General features: G+C 39.7%; 1 protein-coding gene across 4 annotated transcripts in view; it reads right to left on the bottom strand.

Annotated features, from left to right (window-relative positions):
* The window catches only part of LOC106055686 (tyrosine-protein kinase RYK-like), a 145,312-nt gene that overhangs the window by 46,998 nt on the left and 78,383 nt on the right, over positions 1–19,931 (bottom strand). For all 4 annotated transcript variants that reach the window (XM_013212073.2, XM_013212072.2, XM_056012693.1 and 1 more), the window contains exons 2-4: positions 11,860–11,990; positions 10,257–10,356; positions 233–367 (exon numbers count right to left, since the gene is read on the bottom strand). In XM_013212073.2, the coding sequence (XP_013067527.1) occupies positions 233–367; positions 10,257–10,356; positions 11,860–11,990 (366 nt within the window). The remainder of the gene's footprint in view (positions 1–232; positions 368–10,256; positions 10,357–11,859; positions 11,991–19,931) is intronic.

The raw sequence follows: 19,931 nt of genomic DNA, 5'->3' as shown, positions 1-19,931 counted from the left end.
AGGGGTGGGGAGCGGGGAGGAAGGAGGGGCTGCTCTTTAGAAAGCGTATTGTAGGCTGGCAAATCTCTTTCAGGACCAAATGAAACTTCCAGGAAAGGGCCAAATAATGATAGCGTCAGGACGTGAGGACCAATTTCTTGACTCCTTTCAGCATTTCACTTCGACTAGCGGGTAAAGATTTGGAGATGGGGGAGGGGGGAGAGGCAAAATAAAATTAAAGAAGTTGACCTACTTTTCAGGCAGACTTTCTTCCTCTTGAAGAGAAGGGTTGGGGGGTTGGCAGCAGACACCAGGCTGATACTGATCTGTATGGTGATGTGGACTTCGGCATTGATCTGACCAGTGCACGGCAGCGACACCTTGAACACTGAAAGAAAGAAGAGGGAATTTTTTGTGACATGGGTGTGACCGTGACATGTGACATGAGTGTGACCGTGACATGGGTGCGAACGTGACGTGAGTGTGACCGTGACATAAGTGTGATTCGAGACGGGTGTGACTCTCACGTAAGTGTGGCAGTGACATGACCAGATGATAGCGACTTAAACATGGGTGAGACTGTGGCATGGGCGTGAATGTGACATGGGAAAGATTCAGGCATGTGTGTGACTTAGACATGTGTGTGACTTAGACGTGTGTGACTTAGACGTGGATGTGACATGGGAAAGATTCAGGCATGTGTGTGACTTAGACATGTGTGTGACTTAGATATGTGTTTGACTTAGACGTGGATGTGACATGGGAAAGATTCAGGCATGTGTGTGACTTAGACGTGTGTGACTTAGATATGTGTGTGACTTAGACGTGAATGTGACATGGGAAAGATTCATTCATGTGTGTGACTTAGACATGTGTGTGACTTAGACGTGTGTGACTTAGACGTGGATGTGACATGGGAAAGATTCAGGCATGTGTGTGACTTAGACATGTGTGTGACTTAGACGTGGATGTGACATGGGAAAGATTCAGGCATGTGTGTGACTTAGACATATGTGTGACTTAGACATGGATGTGACGGAGAGGTACGGATAACTCTAGCACTTTAAAAAAAACGCTATTGGATGCTTATATCACGTTAAGTTATTTGTGTGAATCGTGACTAGTATTGGTACTGTGTATATTAACAAACTGAGTGACCCTTGCCTTTACTATCTGAATGATTGTGTTTACTGAATATTGTGTAGGAGTTGGTTGTCTCTAGAGCGCTGCTACACAAAGTCTAGTTAGAATGATTAAGAAATTCAGTTAATAGCTGCATAGAGATTCAATGAGATCCTTCTTTCGGTGTCTGTACACTATACACTATTGACAACATCAGTTAATTTTAAAACGTACAATAGGCTAATAAAGAAAATCAAAACATATATATATATATATATATATATATATATAATATATGTATGTATGTATGTATATATGTGTGTGTGTGTGCGTGCGCGCGTGCAAGCTATATCTGTCCACAATAATAAACAATTAACATTATATTTGACTATTTACAATACCCTCTGACCTTTGTCAAAAAAAAACGATATCTAAGACAGTACGGACACAAGGTCCACAGGGCTCGCTAAGGGCCTTTCATCGGGGGAACCAGTTTCAGTGACAACAAGACAAGAAAGCGACGAGAAGACTACATCAAAGAATGGACGGGCCTGCACACTATGAGGGAGACTCTAATCCTGGCTAATGACAGACAGGAATGGGGAGAGACGATCTAGAGATCATGTGTGGTCCCCCAACGGTGTAAAAGACTAAGAGACAGGTAAAGGCGAAGAGACAATACCAGTTTAAAAAAAAACACCACTTTCGAGAAACTAAGTACATTAACATGAACACATTACTAGTGTCACGCATGAATGTGTGTATAATCTATTTTTACTTATATATGCCAGTTGGAACGTATGCGCGAATGGCCGGAAGTGTGTTTGTTTTAAGAAGAGACCAGCGTGTGATATGTGTCATGAAGTATAATAAAGTTTCTGTGCTTTGATCGAGTTGTTAAGTGTTTGATGTAATTACAGCTGAACCCAGGGACACCTAGACTTGGAGAGAGACTAAGGTAATTTCTAGAGAGTTATTGAAATATAGATATAGAAAAAAAGCTGTAACATCTAGCAAACTGAATGTCTTATGTTAAGGTCAGGCTAGACGCTACCAAATACAGTCCCAAGCACTAAGATTTGTCTGTGGAACCTTTAGGACAAGCCCAGTAAATGCGGCTGAAATAATGGCTAACATAGGTCCACTAAACCTTAGGAGGGAAAGGTCAGTACTGACTTGCTTTGAGCGGTATAAAAGGCTTGATGAATACCTCCCAGCTAGAAAACTAGTGGATGGTTGGAGATGCAGAAGACGTATCCAGATGCAGTCTTTTATGCATCACTAGACTTTCAGATAAAGCTGGCCTCTCCACCAACCGACAAAACATTCAACGTTTTCATCCCCTTCTCTCTTGGTGTCGCCCAACGACTCCTGACATATGCTTGAAACTAGTAGACCATAATGCCACTTAGCCTTTCATCTAACGATCTTCAAATTCTAGCACTGGAGACCATTAACGCTTCAAACCCAGTGCCATTTTTGTATAAACTGATGGGTCGGCATTGATAGATTTTGGAAGAGCAGGTTATGGAGCCTACATTGACTTTCTTGGCTCTGACAAAGTCAAAATCTTTGAACCATGTGGTAGTGTATGCAGTTTTGATGCGGAGGCCATGGCAGTCTGTGAAGCCTTACAAGTCATTGACTCTCAACTCGGCGAGGGACATTTGAGGACAACACAGATTGTTGTGGTTCACTGACTCAAAACCTGTACTACAGGCTTTGCAAAGCCCTGGACCATGGCCCCCCAATATCGACACTGTCATCATAGCTTCACACAGCATGATAAAGCAACGCTATGGCACCCCTGTAATAATGCAGTGAGTACCGAGTCACATAGGTGTGACTGGCAACATTATTGCAGACTCCTTGGTCCACCATGGAGGGCTGATTCCACACACCGCACAGGTTGTAAGTTTCAGACAAGATCTAGCTATAATTCAAAAAACAGAAATGGAAAAGTGGTTTGAGTGCTGGGACAAGTCCCGAAAAGCGTATGAGAGCGTATGAGGCGCCCTAGCCGCACTTCCCCGTGGTGGAGGCTGTCCTTGCCTGAGCAAGCTATTATAGCACAGTGCAGGACAGGCCATTGTCCTGTTGGCTCATATTTCTCACGGCTATGGCCAAATTTCGATTCACGATGCCCCCGCTGCGGGGAAGAAGAGGAAACCGTGCCTCATATTCTGTTTGACTGCCCCAGACTTGCTGATCCCCGTCTCGACAGGTCTGGGAAACCAAAACTTCTCGACCTGTTTGGTGACATTTCTGCACTACGCAATACAGCAGGTTTTCTGTCAAGCGCTTTAGCAAGAGAGGATTTGAGCCTCTCAAGCCCTCACTCAACTGGAGTTTGATGATGATGATGACCAAAAGTAGGCTTATAACTCAGTCTGCCCTAAGTCATTGTCCCGGTGATATATTTTTTTCTCTATTACGCCAAAGTCTCCAGAAAATAAGCTATTATTTTCTTAGACTACGCCTTAAAAAAAGCTGCTTTATTTAATCCTTTACAATTTACATTCACATTCACATCGTATATAATCTCTTTAAAAAACAAAGGTTTTTGCAGGACACACATTTGAGACCCAAAGAAAAGCCCTTTTTGAAGACAGGCACAGACGACAAAAAGAAACTTAGACCGCTGGTGGACAACGGGTTTGTCTGCACGAGATGTGGAAAAAAATGCAGGTCGCAGTTGGGTTTGCGTGGTCATGTGAAACACTGCACTCATCCTTAATATTCGGAATCGAGGACATTGTCATTATAGATAACAAGATAAAAGTTGTAGCAGAATTTCGGAAGTAAAAAGAAAATTGACAAAACAATCTTCATAAAAACTGTAAAACAAGGACGCATATGCAGATAGGTTATGGACAACACCTGCTAAAGCAATTTGCTAAGATACGCAGAAATAGCCAAAAACACATAACCCCCAGCAAAAAAATGTAGGCAGCCAGCTGACTCGAACCTGAGACTTTCATCTCTTCAACCAAGCGTTTTATCATTTAGCCACCAGGAATTAAAAAAAAAATGTGCATCGGTAAATCTTCTTCTCCGTTTCATTCCCAGTTAATTATTAAACCTATTCAAACAAAGCAAAGACCTTTTTTTTTATTAAAGATTGAGAACATCTGCATGTATTTCTCCTATCATCGAAAACATATCACGTTGTTTTGCAGATAGAATTCATTTCTGAAGACGTATACATTTTTTTTTTCAAATAATCATAAAATGAAGTTTGTTTTGGGAAGTGCTCGATTGTGCTCACGTGCAGAACAAATGTTCATAAACATATCAGGATATTAGCTGCTCTAAAACCTTGAAAGTTTGGCCACAAACAGAGATATCTAACACACGAGAGTTAAAAGGGCAAATGCATATTTACTGTATGCTGAGATAATTATAGTAATGAAGTGCCATTTTAATGTCAAGGCTATGTTCTCGTTAGAAGCTGTGACACTGGAAGAAAATGTTGAATGGTTTAATGACACCATACACATTATTTTAATACTGGAAATGTGAATTAGGAGAGGGGATTATTGACATTATAAAAATGTATAGCGTGCCGTATTTTTATAACAAGTGTATACAATATTTACTTTTCAATAATCTGATTGATATGACAGAGTGAACAAGTCAAATTATTAGCCTACTGACACGAATGGTTTAGAGTGCCAGGTGAGCCGAAATGTTTTGATTGATGTCACGATGAGATTGTGCTGATCAGACAATGCGTTTCTGGTGATTAATGACATATTGTTATTCTCTTTCTACAACTTACTGAACACTCAGATAATATCGTGATGCCGGAGTTAGAAATGTATATGAATTTAAAACTAAACTGTGATCTCTCAAAAATAAATACAAAGCTTTTATTCAGGAAATTGGAATCCCTTTAATAATATACACACTACATAAATGTACAATACATTTCAATCTAAATTCATTTACTCTAGTCGCAGCTCTTTCGCGAAACTGAATATCCAAGTCCTTAAATACCTCCTCTTTCCCGCCTTCTAGCATCATCCAAACTATTTTTAGAGCTTACGGAAAAACCGTCATCGTTTTAAATAAACTAGTCATTACTTGTCAACAACATACAGCCTTGACCTTGCGCTGCAAATCTCCAATCTAAAAATAAACTTAATGCAATAGCTGCTTTATGTTACGTGACACCTATATTACATTGGCTGAGACATGGATGCAGCCGCCCAGTAGGAATTAAGCTTAAAGCACTTTGTGAAAATAAAAGTGTATATATATTGCTGACTGTTATTAAAACAAACAAAAAAAAATGGACTAAATCGTGCTCGTTTCTACATCGAGGATAAATAGCAAATAACACAGCAGAATCGCATAGTGAACTCACCGACTAATTAGCCCATTGCAAGATAAAAAAAATTTACAGACTAAGTTTAGAAAGCACATATTTCCATTCATTCCGTTGTATAACAATGACGCTTAACCAATTTCGTCTAAAATGACAACATACCTAATTCAGCGAATACTTAATACTGCAGTGTCAATAGAAATTTCCGATATTCTAAAAATAGTTTTCGATGATCTGGTGTTGTGCACATTTTTGGGGAAACTTTTTGATCAATGAAGTAGCTGATAGAATAGGACTCTTGCCAAGCTTTTAGTATGCTTCATACATACACGAAACTGTGAAGTGGTATAATACTAATAATATAATGGCAATGCTGTTGTAACGAATTACATTAGTCCAGTAAAACGTAGAGCTAAGCCCTAGGTATACAGGTTCTGTGTGATCTTAAGATCAAAGCCGCAGACGAATAACAATTGTAGTGCGGCCATTTTGGGGAAATGCCGAAAATGAAATACAAAGGGTTAATAGAAAGTTTGCGATGTTTCGCGAATATCCTGCGCTTAGATGCGAATCGATCAAAACCGTCTAGCGGTCACTTAAGAGGTAAAAGGGACATGTATTCAAAACTTCATGCAAATCCGTTCTTTTTTCCCCAGAGACTTCGTGATGATCAGTGTTGTCTGTTTCCTAGGTGATATAGACAGGGAGTATCTATTGTTAGTTGTAGAGGGAGAGCATTCATTGACTGTTAGTCTTGTAGAATGATGCAATAAGAGCGGCACTATGGTAAGCTGGGTAAAGTACGACAGCAGACGACTCCAGGATGCAAAAGTGTTAAGACGTATTTTTATAGTGAGTTAGATTTGTTTATTAAAATATTAGCTCATTTCGTCTCATCTCAAGTTAAATTTCTCTATATTGTAATAGAAGTTATATTTAGTTTTCTTCAAAACGGAGTTATTCAAGTTATTGCAAATTTTAGAAGTTAAAATATAATACGCCTACAGCGGTTTAGTTGTCTACAAAAAGTCTGGTGCTACAGGTCAACGAGCGTCAGCAACAATAAGTTTATCAGTCAGTGAGTAGTATTTAGAGAAGCTTGCAATAAGAACGCCATAATACATTGCACAGCATATGCTGCTAGTTAAGAGGGGTTTTTTTTTCTTATGTTTTTTTGTTGTTTTTTTTTAGTTGAATGTTTTAGCTGGGAATGACTTTCCTTTGTTACCAAACAAGAGGGAGCTAACATCGGGGAATGTTACCGTCTGGCTTCACGTTCCCTAGCTCCACGTGAAATGGTGCATGCGTTTTTCTCCACATATGCATGCTATTACAAACATTATGATTAGTGTGGTATTCTTTTCCCCCCAACACATCTGGCAGGCTACTTAATACTGGTGCAGCTCATACTCTTGAGTTAACCCATGCCATAAAACAATTCCACCAAAGCATTACTATACCGTGTTGTTGTTGTTTTTTTCTCTTCTAATTTGATAAAACAATGTAGGATTCAACATACTAAAACAAGTTTGAATTGCGGGCCCTTTGAGAGAGTCTCGACTTCCAATGCATTGGGGGGGGGGGGGACTCTTACGTTGCGTGACGTCACAACAGGCTCATTAAAAAAAATAATTATGTCATACTGGTGTTGTCTTTGTTGGAAGTAGCGTCAAGCAACTTCCACTTTTGAATGCATTAACAAAATATAAAATATAATGTATACAAGAAAAACAAAAACAAAAACATTTAAAAAAAAACAACAACAACAACAAAGCTTATATTAATTGTATTAATTGGTTTAAATCAGTAATGTGATACATATGCCGGCTGGACCTAGACATAATAAATCTGTAAGATTAGAAATATTTTAACCAATTGTTTTTTGATTCGCTATTAGCTTTCTGACTCGTTATGAAAAAAAGGGGGGGGGGGAGGCGAAGAAGTGGTGAATGTTTACATAATCGAATGCATAAAAAAAATATGTTCACTCAGAGCTCGAGTCCTCAAGGGGAACTAATTCAACTTATACCACCACATCTGTAAAGTACGATTTCTTTCCCTTGTTCAAGATACCAAACAAAATGATTTATTACACGAAAATGGGTGTGGGAGAAATAACGTGTTAAAAATGTGTACCAAACAGAAAGAATGAGTTGATTGTTAAAAAAAATTAATACTAGCAAATAAAGAAAATAAAGAAACTGGGGTGGAGCGGAGAATTTAAATGCCAGATTCAGAAAACTTGAATATGGCGGACGGTGTAAGATAAATAAGTACACACACACACACACAACGTCAAACTATTTACAGTTGTCTTTAATACAGGATGGATTGCTTTTCAGGTAAACACACCATCTCCACGCTACGTTCAGGTAGACAGATTGGGCTGAATGGATTACCCTCTACTCCATGAAAAGTAACACGAAAAAGGGGGGAGGGGGAGGAGGCATGCCTTGGAGGTCAAGTGATTAGTCTGTGATAGATTTTCATGTTCTGTTTTGGCTTATGGAAATATTTTTTTATTGTCTTTGAAATCATGAGATGATTGTAAGCACGCATTCTGTGCAATGTAAGAAAGGAGTATGTGTGTGTGTGTGTGTGTGTGTGAGAGAGAGTGAGTGTGTGTGTGTGCGAAAGGGTGGAATGGAAAGAACACAAAAGCCTTTGAGAATTTTCAGAAATGGAGGCAAAGTCATAAACAGATAGCTTTTTGGGAGGTTTGAAGCTAGCTTTTTTTTTGAGGTTTGAAGCTAGCTTTTTGGGAGATTTGAAGCTAGCTTTTTTTGGGAGGTTTGAAGCTAGCTTTTTTTGGGAGGTTTGAAGCTAGCTTTTTTGAGGAGGTTTGAAGCTAGCTTTTTTGGGAGGTTTGAAGCTAGCCTTTTTGGGAAGGTTTGAAGCTAGCTTTTTTTGGAAGGTTTGAAGCTAGCTTTTTTTGGGAGGTTTGAAGCTAGCCTTTTTGGGAAGGTTTGAAGCTAGCTTTTTTGGGGAGGTTTGAAGCTAGCTTTTTGGGAGGTTTGAAGCTAGCTTTTTTTGGAGGTATGAAGCTAGCTTTTTTGGGGAGGTTTGAAGCTAGCTTTTTGGGAGGTTTGAAGCTAGCTTTTTTTTGGGAGGTTTGAAGCTAGCTTTTTGGGGAGGTTTGAAGCTAGCTTTTTTGGGGAGGTTTGAAGCTAGCTTTTTGGGAGGTTTGAAGCTAGCTTTTTTTGGAGGTTTGAAGCTAGCTTTTTTTGAGAGGTTTGAAGCTAGCTTTTTGGGAGGTTTGAAGCTAGCTTTTTTTTGGGAGGTTTGAAGCTAGCTTTTTGGGGAGGTTTGAAGCTAGCTTTTTGGGCTGCTTGAAGCTAGCTTTTTGGGAGGTTTGAAGCTAGCTTTTTGGGCTGCTTGAAGCTAGCTTTTTGGGAGGTCCGAAGCTAGCTTTTCGGGAGGTTTGAAGCTATTTTTTTTTTTTTTGGTAAACAAGGAAGATATTGATGAGCAGGGGTATTTAAAAAAGCATATAATATTTTCTGTGCACTATCTAAGCTCTTCCGCTGAAAGCATAAGGACATTTGTTTTACAATTATAAATTAATTTTAAAAAGTGATCCTTGACATTCTTTGTTTTATCTATTTTAATTTAAGTAATTTCAAAATCTCTTCCAATCCAATATTTCTCGTTTCATTTGCTTACGTTTTTTTATTCTCGCATTATTACATCGATCACCATAATGATTGTGACGAACTGGCCGAAGGATTGTATTAATAAGTTGATGAATTCATATGAAATGAAGAAAGAAACATCTCTCTGTATTTTCTTCAAACTTCTTTAATAACTTCTTCAACTTTCACATCAAATTAACTCCTTAATTCAAAAACAACTTGACACTTCATAAATAAAACTTAAAGATACATAAAACTTCACTTAGTATATAACTTCAACTTCAACTACTAAAACTTTACTTAATGGACCCGCTAATATCACAAAACTTATTACTAATCGAGGACTGAGCGAGGACCATCGCTCTACAAGAACTACTACTATGCGAGGACCCCGTCTAACTCACTTTCCCCTTATTTATACTTTCTTTGATCGTACGTTCCAGAATCATGGAACCTTCTCAGATAATTATTTTAGTAACTTTGACCTTCTAGAAGCTGACGTGTGCTATGTTTTCCCTTAACCTCTTTCTTTGATTGGATATCTAAAATTAACTAGTATACGCTGGACACTTGCACTGGTTTGAACTCGAGCTTCTAGAAACTGGTCGAAATAGGTCACAGACTCGACTCGTGACAATGATGACAGACTAAGCAATAACACACAAAATAAAACACATCAAAATTACGGGGACATTTTATGGAGGCTTGGTGGCTGAGTAATAGGCTCTCGGGGTTTGGGAATAACTAAAAGAATTATATATATAAGAATACAGTGTATAAAAGTATAGGGAATAGTCAGGTTAGAAGTTTGGAAGCAGATGAGAGCTATTTTACATACGGTTAGAAAGCCTTCAGGACAGAAGGCTCAAAAGTAAAGTAGCAATCATACATAAAACACTGAACCATAATCTTCAAATACAAAAACAAAATTTAATAAAATACTCTGAAAGACACAAAGATAAAGGCACATTCCTCGTCCCATATGCTAGGACAAATTTGTACAAATACTCCTTCTTCCCTAGTGCTATTAGAGCATGGAATGGGTTGCCTGAGCTAGCCAGGAAAACCAGTGACTTGGCAGAATTTAAGTCATTGGTTAATATGCATGACTAAATGCATGACGCATAGGACGTAATCATCTTCTTTTTTGAAGTAACGTCTGTATTATATAAGATAAGTTATAAGGTTCTCACCTGACACATTTCTGGGGACCTCTCCGTTCTCGCTGATGTTGGCTGAGGGCATGTTCATGGCGCGGCGGTTGCTGACGTTGAAGTTCATCTTGTAGAACATCTGCGTGAGAAGATGTCAGAAGTAGATTTCAGGAGTAAAAGATGTCAGGAGTAGAAGATGTCAGGAGTATAAGGAGTCAGAAGCAGAAATTGTCTGGAGTAGAAGTTGTCAGGAGTAGAAGATGTCAGGAGTAGAAGTTGTCAGGGGTAGTTGTTGTCAGGAGTAGAAGTTGTCAGGAGTAGATGTCAGTAGTAGAAGTTGTCAGGAGTAGAAGATAGGTTAGCATGTTCAAAAATAGCAAAACAGGATTATCATTATGTGGTAATGAAATTATATATTAAAACAATTACAACCAATTGTGAAATTTACCACCAGCATAAAAAAAAAGTGAATCCAAAAAACAAATTGAAGCTTTTTTTTTTTAAAGTAAAATAAATTAGTTTGCCGTTTAGTCTAATCACACGATAGGTCACGATCACACACACACGCATTTATATATTACAAACTCACACACAAGCGAACACTAACAAAGAGGCAATGAGAAAGAGAGAGAGGAGAGGAGGGGGGGTGATACTTGAAATCATATCGTCTTCAGTTAAAGCCACACAGAAGATGGGAATGTGCGTTTCTATGTCGATGCCAATGCAGTTACGCTTAATATTGTAAGCCCGAGGCCTCATTTTGGCGCGCCAAGGACTTTAAAAAACAACAACTAAGCAGCTTACAAAAGAAACTGCTTGTCAGCAGCGTCTCAGTTATTTGTATAAACTAATAGTTTTCTTGGTTAACTGACGCCCTATTGTCAGCAGCGTCTTAGTTATTTGTATAAACTAATAGTTTTCTGGGTTAACTGACGCCCTATTGTCAGCAGCGTCTTAGTTATATGTGTAAACTAATAGTTTTCTTGGTTAACTGACGCCCTATTGTCAGAAACGGGTCGTGTGAAAAAGGAGGGGGGGGGAGAGATGTTTTAATGAACTCAGTTGTTGGATTGACAAGACAGACCCAAGCGTATTGTCAGACTGATTGCTAAATTGTGTGTATGCCACTGTGAGGTGATACTAAACATGACAGCTGTCTGCTGTTCTGGGAATCATTCCCACCAAACTTAAGAACAGTTTTTTGGCTCCTTGACAGGAAGTTGCTCAAGCCACATAGAGGGTTGGCTTTGAAAGGGTTGGCTTTGAAAGGGTTGGCGTTTAAATACCTTTCGTAATATGAACTAACAACATTTGCTGTCTCGCTAAGTTTCAGTTCTAATATTTTGAAGTTAACAGAATTCGATTTTTCTTTTCAGATTGAGTTTTAAAGCTTCGAGGTCACTTTGATCCAAGTAGTTTGACAATATGTTACTATATGAAAGTAGTAATATAAACTGGAAAAAAATAATTTAATGACGAAAAAGTTGGTGGTCAGCTGGCCGCTTATTCTGTTTCATTATCATTACATAGAAATTGTGATTTCTCTCACACTTTAATCTTTCTTACTAGTCATCCCCAGCGCCCAGATCCCCAAGATTATCCTCAAGCTTATCCACACCACTCAGAGGCTGTACTGACTTACCGGTGGATCATCCCTGAGGTTTTGCCAGTTGAAGTAGATCTCGTCAATGTGGGACTGGAGCGGTAGGTCAAAGGACAGCGCATATTGGTTAATGATTCCGTTACGGACGTAATATAACTCGTATTCAACACCTGCCGGGAAGACAAAACAAACAAGCATGTGAACTCGATAGACAAATACATTATATGTTTACAATAGAATTCAAGAGGGTCTTTGAGTATGTCTTAAATAGAAGGGATATAAATGAAGTAACACAATTTTAAACAAAAAAAAAAAGAAGTCGCGTGACCGTTTGTTGTCATGGTGACACACCGTAGCCAAGCAATAACCACATACATAAATGGAATATACCTTTAAATTATAGTACCTAGTAATTATGGTAATACACCAGTTATAGTTATATGACTAATTCAACACGTTCCAAATAGGTTTCCTTCGGACATATTATGTAAGCCGTTGATAGGCATATTTTTACATTTATTTATTTAATATCAGGCGGATACTGTAGGAGACCATCGTGTCCCTATTGTAATGAGATAATTCTCGGTGTTTATCTGTAACACTAAGAATATTGACTTTTATTGCCCTGGTTTTCCTTTTTATCTCCCTTTGTTCCAAATATATTTTCTCTCGGTGGTAGAGATGCTACAGAAAGATCCTAAAAAGCTCCCCTTGTGGTCTATATGGCAGATGATGTAAAGGTTATATGTTTTCTGTGGCCCACGGTTAAACGAGGGTTTCATGTGGCCAGCACAACGACCAACCACCTTTACTTTTCCCCAACTAATGTCAGGTACCCAATAGAGCTGGGTGGACTCAGAGGCGCCCAAATACCCCAGTCTTCACCAGGATTCGAACCCGGGACTCCAGGTTCGGAAGCCACATCGCCTCATACAGAAATATCCTAGGTATCACATGTAAAGACCGCATCACAAACGAAGAGATTAGAGACAGGGTTATTACGGCGATTGGACCCCACGATGATCTGCTAAGTTCCTACCTAGTGTAAAAAAAAAAAGAAGGCAAACTAAAACTCTATGGCCATTTACAAGGTCTTTGAGGTGCGCAGAGAACTTTCTTCATGGAACAGTACCTGGAAAAAGAAGAAGAGGCAGACAGAGAAAGCCATTTGAAGACAACAAAAAAGAATGGACGGGCCTGCCATTGAAAGAGGTTCTATCCAAGGCAAAAGATAGAGAGGAATGGAAAAAGACGGTCGACAGGACCAGCCTTAGGCATAGGCAAACTAGGCAGCCACCTTAGGAGTACACAAGGTTTTTAATAAAGGGCCTCCTATTGCCAAACGTCCAACAGACTAAGAGATCGGTGAGGGTAAATGTAAGCAATAGTCTTAGTATTAAGTAACCAATCTTAAGTAGACTTTTATTTATTTTAGTAATGTATGAATAATGATACACAAAACACAGATAAAATGGGCGGGGTGTCTTTTGCTGAACACACGTAGGCCTACTGTACTATTTTAATTCCAGTCGGAAAGTGCGAATTCGGGATTCGATAGAAGATCCCTACACTGAAAACTAAATGCCCGAGAAAATAATTCCAAAATACATGATATAGTTCTGTCAGTGTAGTACGTTTTCGTTACAAAGCTGTTTCGGCTTTTAACTAAATAGGTAAAATATATATTTTTTTAATAAAGATAAGGGGGAAACAACTTGATTTACGGACTACCTGTAGCATGCCGTCAATCTTTCGTGTCTCGCTATGTCTCATGTTTTGACACTAATCCTACAAGCTTCACTAGCAAATCAAGGCCCTTAATCTAGTACAAACAAAAGACGGATGTAGACAAAGTAATGGAAGAGATAGGAGTAGGCCCCAGGGGAAGACAACTTTAAGTCTCAGGTTTCGTTGACCACAACAGTTCAAGACCCCCGTGAACGTGACCTCGTTAGTCACTCCGAGAGACCCCAGACACTTTCCCCAGGTAAGTGGCCTGGAACTGGGTGAACTTAAAACAGAGAGGTGATGGGGTGTAATTCAATACGGCGACCTTATGAACGGTGTCGTCCCCCACGCCCACACACTCTGAGCTATTTACACACTTATGCTGCACTCTTTATAGAAGGAAGATTTTACGAGGAACAGTGTTTTAGGTTTAACATCAGATGGACTCCACGATTGGGATAGAGACTTTGTTATCACTATCAGGGAAAGTGACGACGCTGGTCAGTCACCTTGGAAACTATGGTCCAAAAAGGCCGAAAATGATCATAACTTGATCGCTTGCAGAAAGATATATGTTTGACTAATCCTTGTTTTTCTTTTGTAATAGATGTCAGATCATCATCGTGGAACTTAGGGACTCAGTAAAAACACGCCACTCTCCACGGTCTCTTGCGTGTTTTTTTTTTTATGGCTTCCCAGCTCTTTCCTGTCCTCTCGGCTTCATCTAATACACTGCGTCGCCATGTTCTTTTTGGTCTTCCTCTACGTCTTGTGCCCTGTGGGTTCCACTCTAAGGCCTGCCTAGCTCTGTTGTTGGTATCTTTTCTAAGGGTGTGACCAAAAATCTTGCACCTCTATGTTTCTCTCTCCACCCATCGCCACAGTTTGGTGTTTTCTATCTTGTCTGATCATGAATGTTATTAAAGACACTCGCATATAAGAATCAATAATACTCACCAAGGGAACAAAAGTGACCAAAGAAAAAAGAGTATTTCAGAAGATAAGGACGAATAATAAAAAGCTTTTGTTAAAAGATCAAAATCTACTTTTGCCCAGATCCACACTGCCAAATCAAGACTAAAAACTGAATACTGAATAACCCAAAACCTTCTGATCAGCAGCCGACAACAGCATCTAGATGTATAGCAATAATAAGCTTGACCAAAAGACAGAAAGAGGGGAGAGATTCGTCGTTACCAACCACCCTTTTCTTCCTAAATTGAGGCTTACACCCGTTCCGCGCGCGCGCACACACACACATACACAATCCTTAAAATCGCCGGTGACATGGTGCAATAAATTAATCGGCAAACAAGGCCGGCGCTAAGTCCAGCGGAGCCTTTGTTCAGGGCTGGAATCCTCGCCAGGTCTCCAAATTAAGTCTTAAGCCTTCGACTCCGTATTGGCTCAAGAGTTCAGATGCCAACATTTTGACTCATTACTTGGGGGGGGGGGCATTGTTTTCACGAAAACATGACAAATGAAACTAACCAAATCTCGATAGGGTGGAGTTGACAATGGAGAAGGGGTTAGAAAAAAATGTGGTTGCAGAGAAAGGTTGTAGATAATGGCTGTTGCAAGTGGTTGCAACATATAAATATCTATATTTTTTTTGGCTGTTGTGAAGAGTGGATATATCTACTTTGAAGTTGAATTTGTTTAAATTTATAAACAAAAGTTATATTCAGTTATATTTTTAAGAAGTCTATTCAAGTTTATTCCAAGTTAAACATGAAGAACTTAATTTTCATTTGCTTTCTGGAATGACAAACTAATATCCGAGTATCAACAATATGTAACAAATGTTAGTAACTAGATAGAAACTATGTTTTGCAAGTGCACTTGTAGTAGCTATCTATTTCCCACAGACGTCGGACAGATCGGATGTAAACCCGGACACCAGCGACCACTTTGAGAATAACACAAGGGGAGGAAATCCCTCGTTTTTTTTTCTAGCAAGACTCTGTGCCAGAGTCCTGGGCATTAACGATCAATCTATTTCAGTCGTCTAGTCGGAGGGGTGGGGTACCGTATGTCCGAAGGAAAGGCAGGGGGGTAAAAATGGAAAGAAGGGGGCACTGGCTCTGAAAGGAAAAGAGGGCGCTATAAATATGTCAGTGCCACAGTGAGACAGATAGAACAACGGGGCTAGAGTTAATGTTACACCCAGGCAAGGTTTGCCTGTGCCAAGGTCAGAGAGAGACCGGGTCTAATGTATGTACATACAAACAAACACTACCATAGCTTGTAGTATAGGTCAGTGTTTCTCATCCCAATAGGATTGCAACGCAATTGATGTCTTGATGTAAAGTACAATGACACAAATGATGTCTTGATGTGCAGTACATTGACACAACTGATGTCTTGATGTGAAGTACATTGACACAACTGATGTCTTGATGTGAAGTACATGACCATAATATGCTCACAAGATTAGGGCCTACTGAGATGGTGGTGGCGGGGGCGGTCAAAGAGTGTAGAAAGTTTACCGAGCAAAGCTGTACGATCATCCCTGCTAAAGGAAATATAAAACTTAAATGTGTACACTGAGTACCTTGAACAAAATACAGTTAAAGCCAACTCCCTTCCCAACATGGCCTTAAGAGCTAAGAAAGAGTGTAGCCTACTGTCAGTAGTCCTTCTTAAGAAATATATTGCTATATTGTTAGTAGCTCTGACTTAAGAAAGATTGTAGTCTACTGTCAGGACCCCAGCCCTAAGAAATATCTTACTTTACTGTTAGGATCTCAGGCTTAAGATTGTAGCCTACTGTCAGAAGTCCTGTCCAAGAAAAAAAAAAAGGATGAGCTAGAAATAACCTGCCAAGATAAATACTTTTATACAATTTCTTTTCACTAGTTGGCAATGGCCCAGTAATTAATGGATTCGTTTAGGCAAATTGGTTTATTGTTGAACTTTGCGTCCATTTCAATGAACCGCTACGTACACCCTTAATAACGTAGTTTTTATTACAACGTGAAACATCCTCTTCTCGCCTTCCTCACAAACTCCACTTCCCACCCCACCCCACTTGACTGGTATCTTTCTCCATCTAACTGTACGCTACAATTCATTAAGCAGCTGTAAATTGAGGGCGATTGTTCCCGCTCCCTGACAGATCTACGCCCCCATTTGTCTTTACTTCCCGGCGCCCCGCTTGTATCAAATCTCATTTCCGGACTATCTTGACGCTTTCCATCGCTCTTTTAACTCGGTCTGTCCAGGGAATGAACACAGAGTGCCACAGAACACGGGACAATGAGGCCACTTGATACATTCACCAGTGGACAATGCAAACCAAAGTCTCCAATGGTATTGTAGGGCCGGGAAAGAACAACATCACAGCTCATGTTGACTTTCTTTAATCAATGTCAGTTTCTTAATGATGTAGAGTTTGAATTAAAAAAAAATGAATGTAAATAAAATGGATACTAACTGAATCAATGATTTAGACTTTTTACACCCGAGATTTTGACTGACAAAAAAAAAAACCCATTATAACGGAAGAAGTGTAAAAGGAAAAAAAAAAAAAGAAGAGAGAGCTTAAATTGACCACTACAACTGATTTGTATTGAATTTGGCAAAATCTGTAGATAACAGCTAGGACTTCGTAGCCACGTCAAATACTGCACTCTTATTCTCTAAAACAAGTCTTAATATAACAAGACAAGGGGCAATAAAAGAATGGTCTCTTATCTGTTATTTCCTTATACTTTACAGACGTTTCTTCAAAAAGAGAAAATAATCCCGTCCTAGGCGTATCCACGTGTTAATCTGATGCGTGTCAATTAGAGAATTCAACTCTTGGATTTCATGGCTGATTCAGTCATATTCCTGGCTGATTTAGTTCCAAACTCTAAGGAAGAAGGATTTTGTCCTTGCATATATAAGAACGTCGTGTCTTTCTGAGTATTTTGATAAGGTTGTGTTTTTCTATTTGTAAGAAATGACTCCGTGTTCTTGGAATTATTTCTTCTTTACTTTGTATTCATCTGTCCTGAAGTGTGTCTCTAAATTTGGTGATTTTACGAATGGTGTGGGAAATGGTGTGGGAATATCCGTTTGTTATAAACTACTGCTCTCTATTTTGCGACAGTTATTGGAAGGTCCAGAACAGAGGACACTTATCCTCATCTCTGCCTAATCCTAACCTCTACCATAAAGAATATCATAGACGAGGTTTTTGTCCAATGAGAAGAAAAAAACATGAAGAAAAAAAAAGGGGGATGGGGAATTTCGAGTGGCTCAAACTAAATTTGGTAAGAAAATGGCCTTGGAAATGTTGGCCTGTGCCCGAGATCGTTTTCTTTAACATTGGGTTCTGAAGTTTTATTGCTGTAATTCTTTAAGAATTAAGTGGTGGGAAAAGTGAAAAGGGGGGAGCGTGGCGAGAGATTTTGCGATACGATTTTTTAACAATTCAGAAACATCCCCACCACCTTCAATAAATCAGTGTCCAAGTCTGAAAAAAAAAAAAGCCCAGTACTACAGATGACTAACACAGGAAGGAAACAATAAGTAAAAGATGTGACAGTTATTGCCATGCGTAGTACTGTGCGTAGTACCTTGAGTTATTGCGGGCGTAGAATCAGTGCATCATCATGTTTAGCCTCATGCGTAGTTACACGCATAGCAGCGGCGTAGTATCACGCCGTGGTAGCAAACGTAGTGCCAGGCGTATCGAGGTGTACATAGTACCAGGCGTATCGATGTGTACATAGTGCGAGGCGTATCGATGTGTACATAGTACCAGTCGTATCGAGGTATACATAGTATAACGCATGCCAATGAGCTGGCTCCATAATGCAATCGTTAGCCCACAAGATCAAAAAGTCAAACTTTAGTAACTACAAAACAAAACTCTCACCAGTGGTTCTAATCCCAGCATAAATGACCACGAAATGTTCTTAATAACGAGAATTACTCGAGGGATCTCATTACTACAATTACGAAAGAAAAAAAAAACTGCCATGAAGGCAACCAGCGTTGAACGATGATCCTCCCCAAGGATTCAAAGAAACCCCCCAAACCACGAGAACTAAACACCCCATCACGGCCTCGCCCCCTTCCCCTCTCCCCCCTCCCTCACCACGTTACGTTAGGGGCCCCCAAAGCCCTCGTATAATTTGAAGGGGTGATCAATCAACGGGTGCTTGGTTTCCAACTAATCCAGATTAACTTGAAGCCTAATGCATGAAAGGGGGAGGGGGCTGCAGCTGGTGGCTCCTCTTTGTCGTAAGAGGGAGAAAAAAATAGAAGGAACAGACGGAACTAGGAAAGAAGAAAAAAAGAAAAAAAGGCGTATCATAGATACTACTAAAAGTAATTGTAATGGGGGTGTTAAACGGAGGGGGGATACGTAGCCAAACAAAATACAAAGCGAAAAAAAAAAAGGTAATTGAAAGAGGTTTCCTCACCAACGCACCCCCTCCACAAGTCATGATGTAAAAAAGGGGGGGGGGTCGTTTGTTTCTCCGTTGCTGATTGTATAAAAGAGAAAACTGTGACATTTTAAGTGGTTCTGACCAGCTTCATTCATTGTGTGGCCACCGTTGCACTAGGAAACACCCTTTTTTTTTTTTTAATTTTCCCGAGAGATCAGTGCTACAGTACAAGGCAGATCGGGGTGGCCAGATAGAGAGGGGGGGGGGGGAAATGGTGCAAGAATCAATTAGCGTAGACAAAATGACCAGATTTGATTGAGGCGTAAGGCCGTCTGGTACGGACGTGTCGCGGGTCAATCGAAACGGAATTACCAGCAAGGTAGTCGCTAAAACGAAATGCCAAATGCGTGCTTATTATTTGGCTGAGCTCTTTTGAAGAGGAGAGAGGTAAATGAAAACAGAGAAGAACAAATTCGTGTTCAGTAAAGCTTATCGACTGAGGTGGATTCATTACATTTGGTAACCTCTTCCGTGTGCTGATGATCTGGCGATCAGTGTGTACTCTAAATATTTTCCCGTGACCTTTTCTATGTAACAAATCTTTCACTTAACAACCATTCAATAGGCAGAGATCGGTGGTTTGGGAAACTATTGGAACTTTATTACTTTGACGCAGGCTTTACTATCACCACCTAACCTATCACCTATCCCCTAGTGCAGTGCTTTCCAAACTGTTTTCCGCGGTACCCTAGTGTTCCGAGAGGTCTGAGGTTCCACAAACTACTGGAATAATTAACTGGTAAGTCGCCACGTGAATTAATCTCACTAAAAAAAATAAGCAAAGTGTTCCACTAAATACTCCAAGTTCCAAGTGCCCCATTAAGGCAAAAGTTTTGGGAACACTGCCCTAGTGGCTTAGTCTGTTGAACCGTTGGGGCACAACACGTGATCTGTCGACCTTCTTTCTCCATTTTACAGGCTTAATAGCTACACAGGCTT

This window comes from Biomphalaria glabrata, chromosome 15, assembly GCF_947242115.1.
Source record: "Biomphalaria glabrata chromosome 15, xgBioGlab47.1, whole genome shotgun sequence".
Lineage (NCBI taxonomy): Eukaryota > Metazoa > Mollusca > Gastropoda > Planorbidae > Biomphalaria > Biomphalaria glabrata.
The sequence above is the reverse complement of the archived record's forward strand: the minus strand, read 5'-3'. Positions and strand labels throughout refer to the sequence as shown.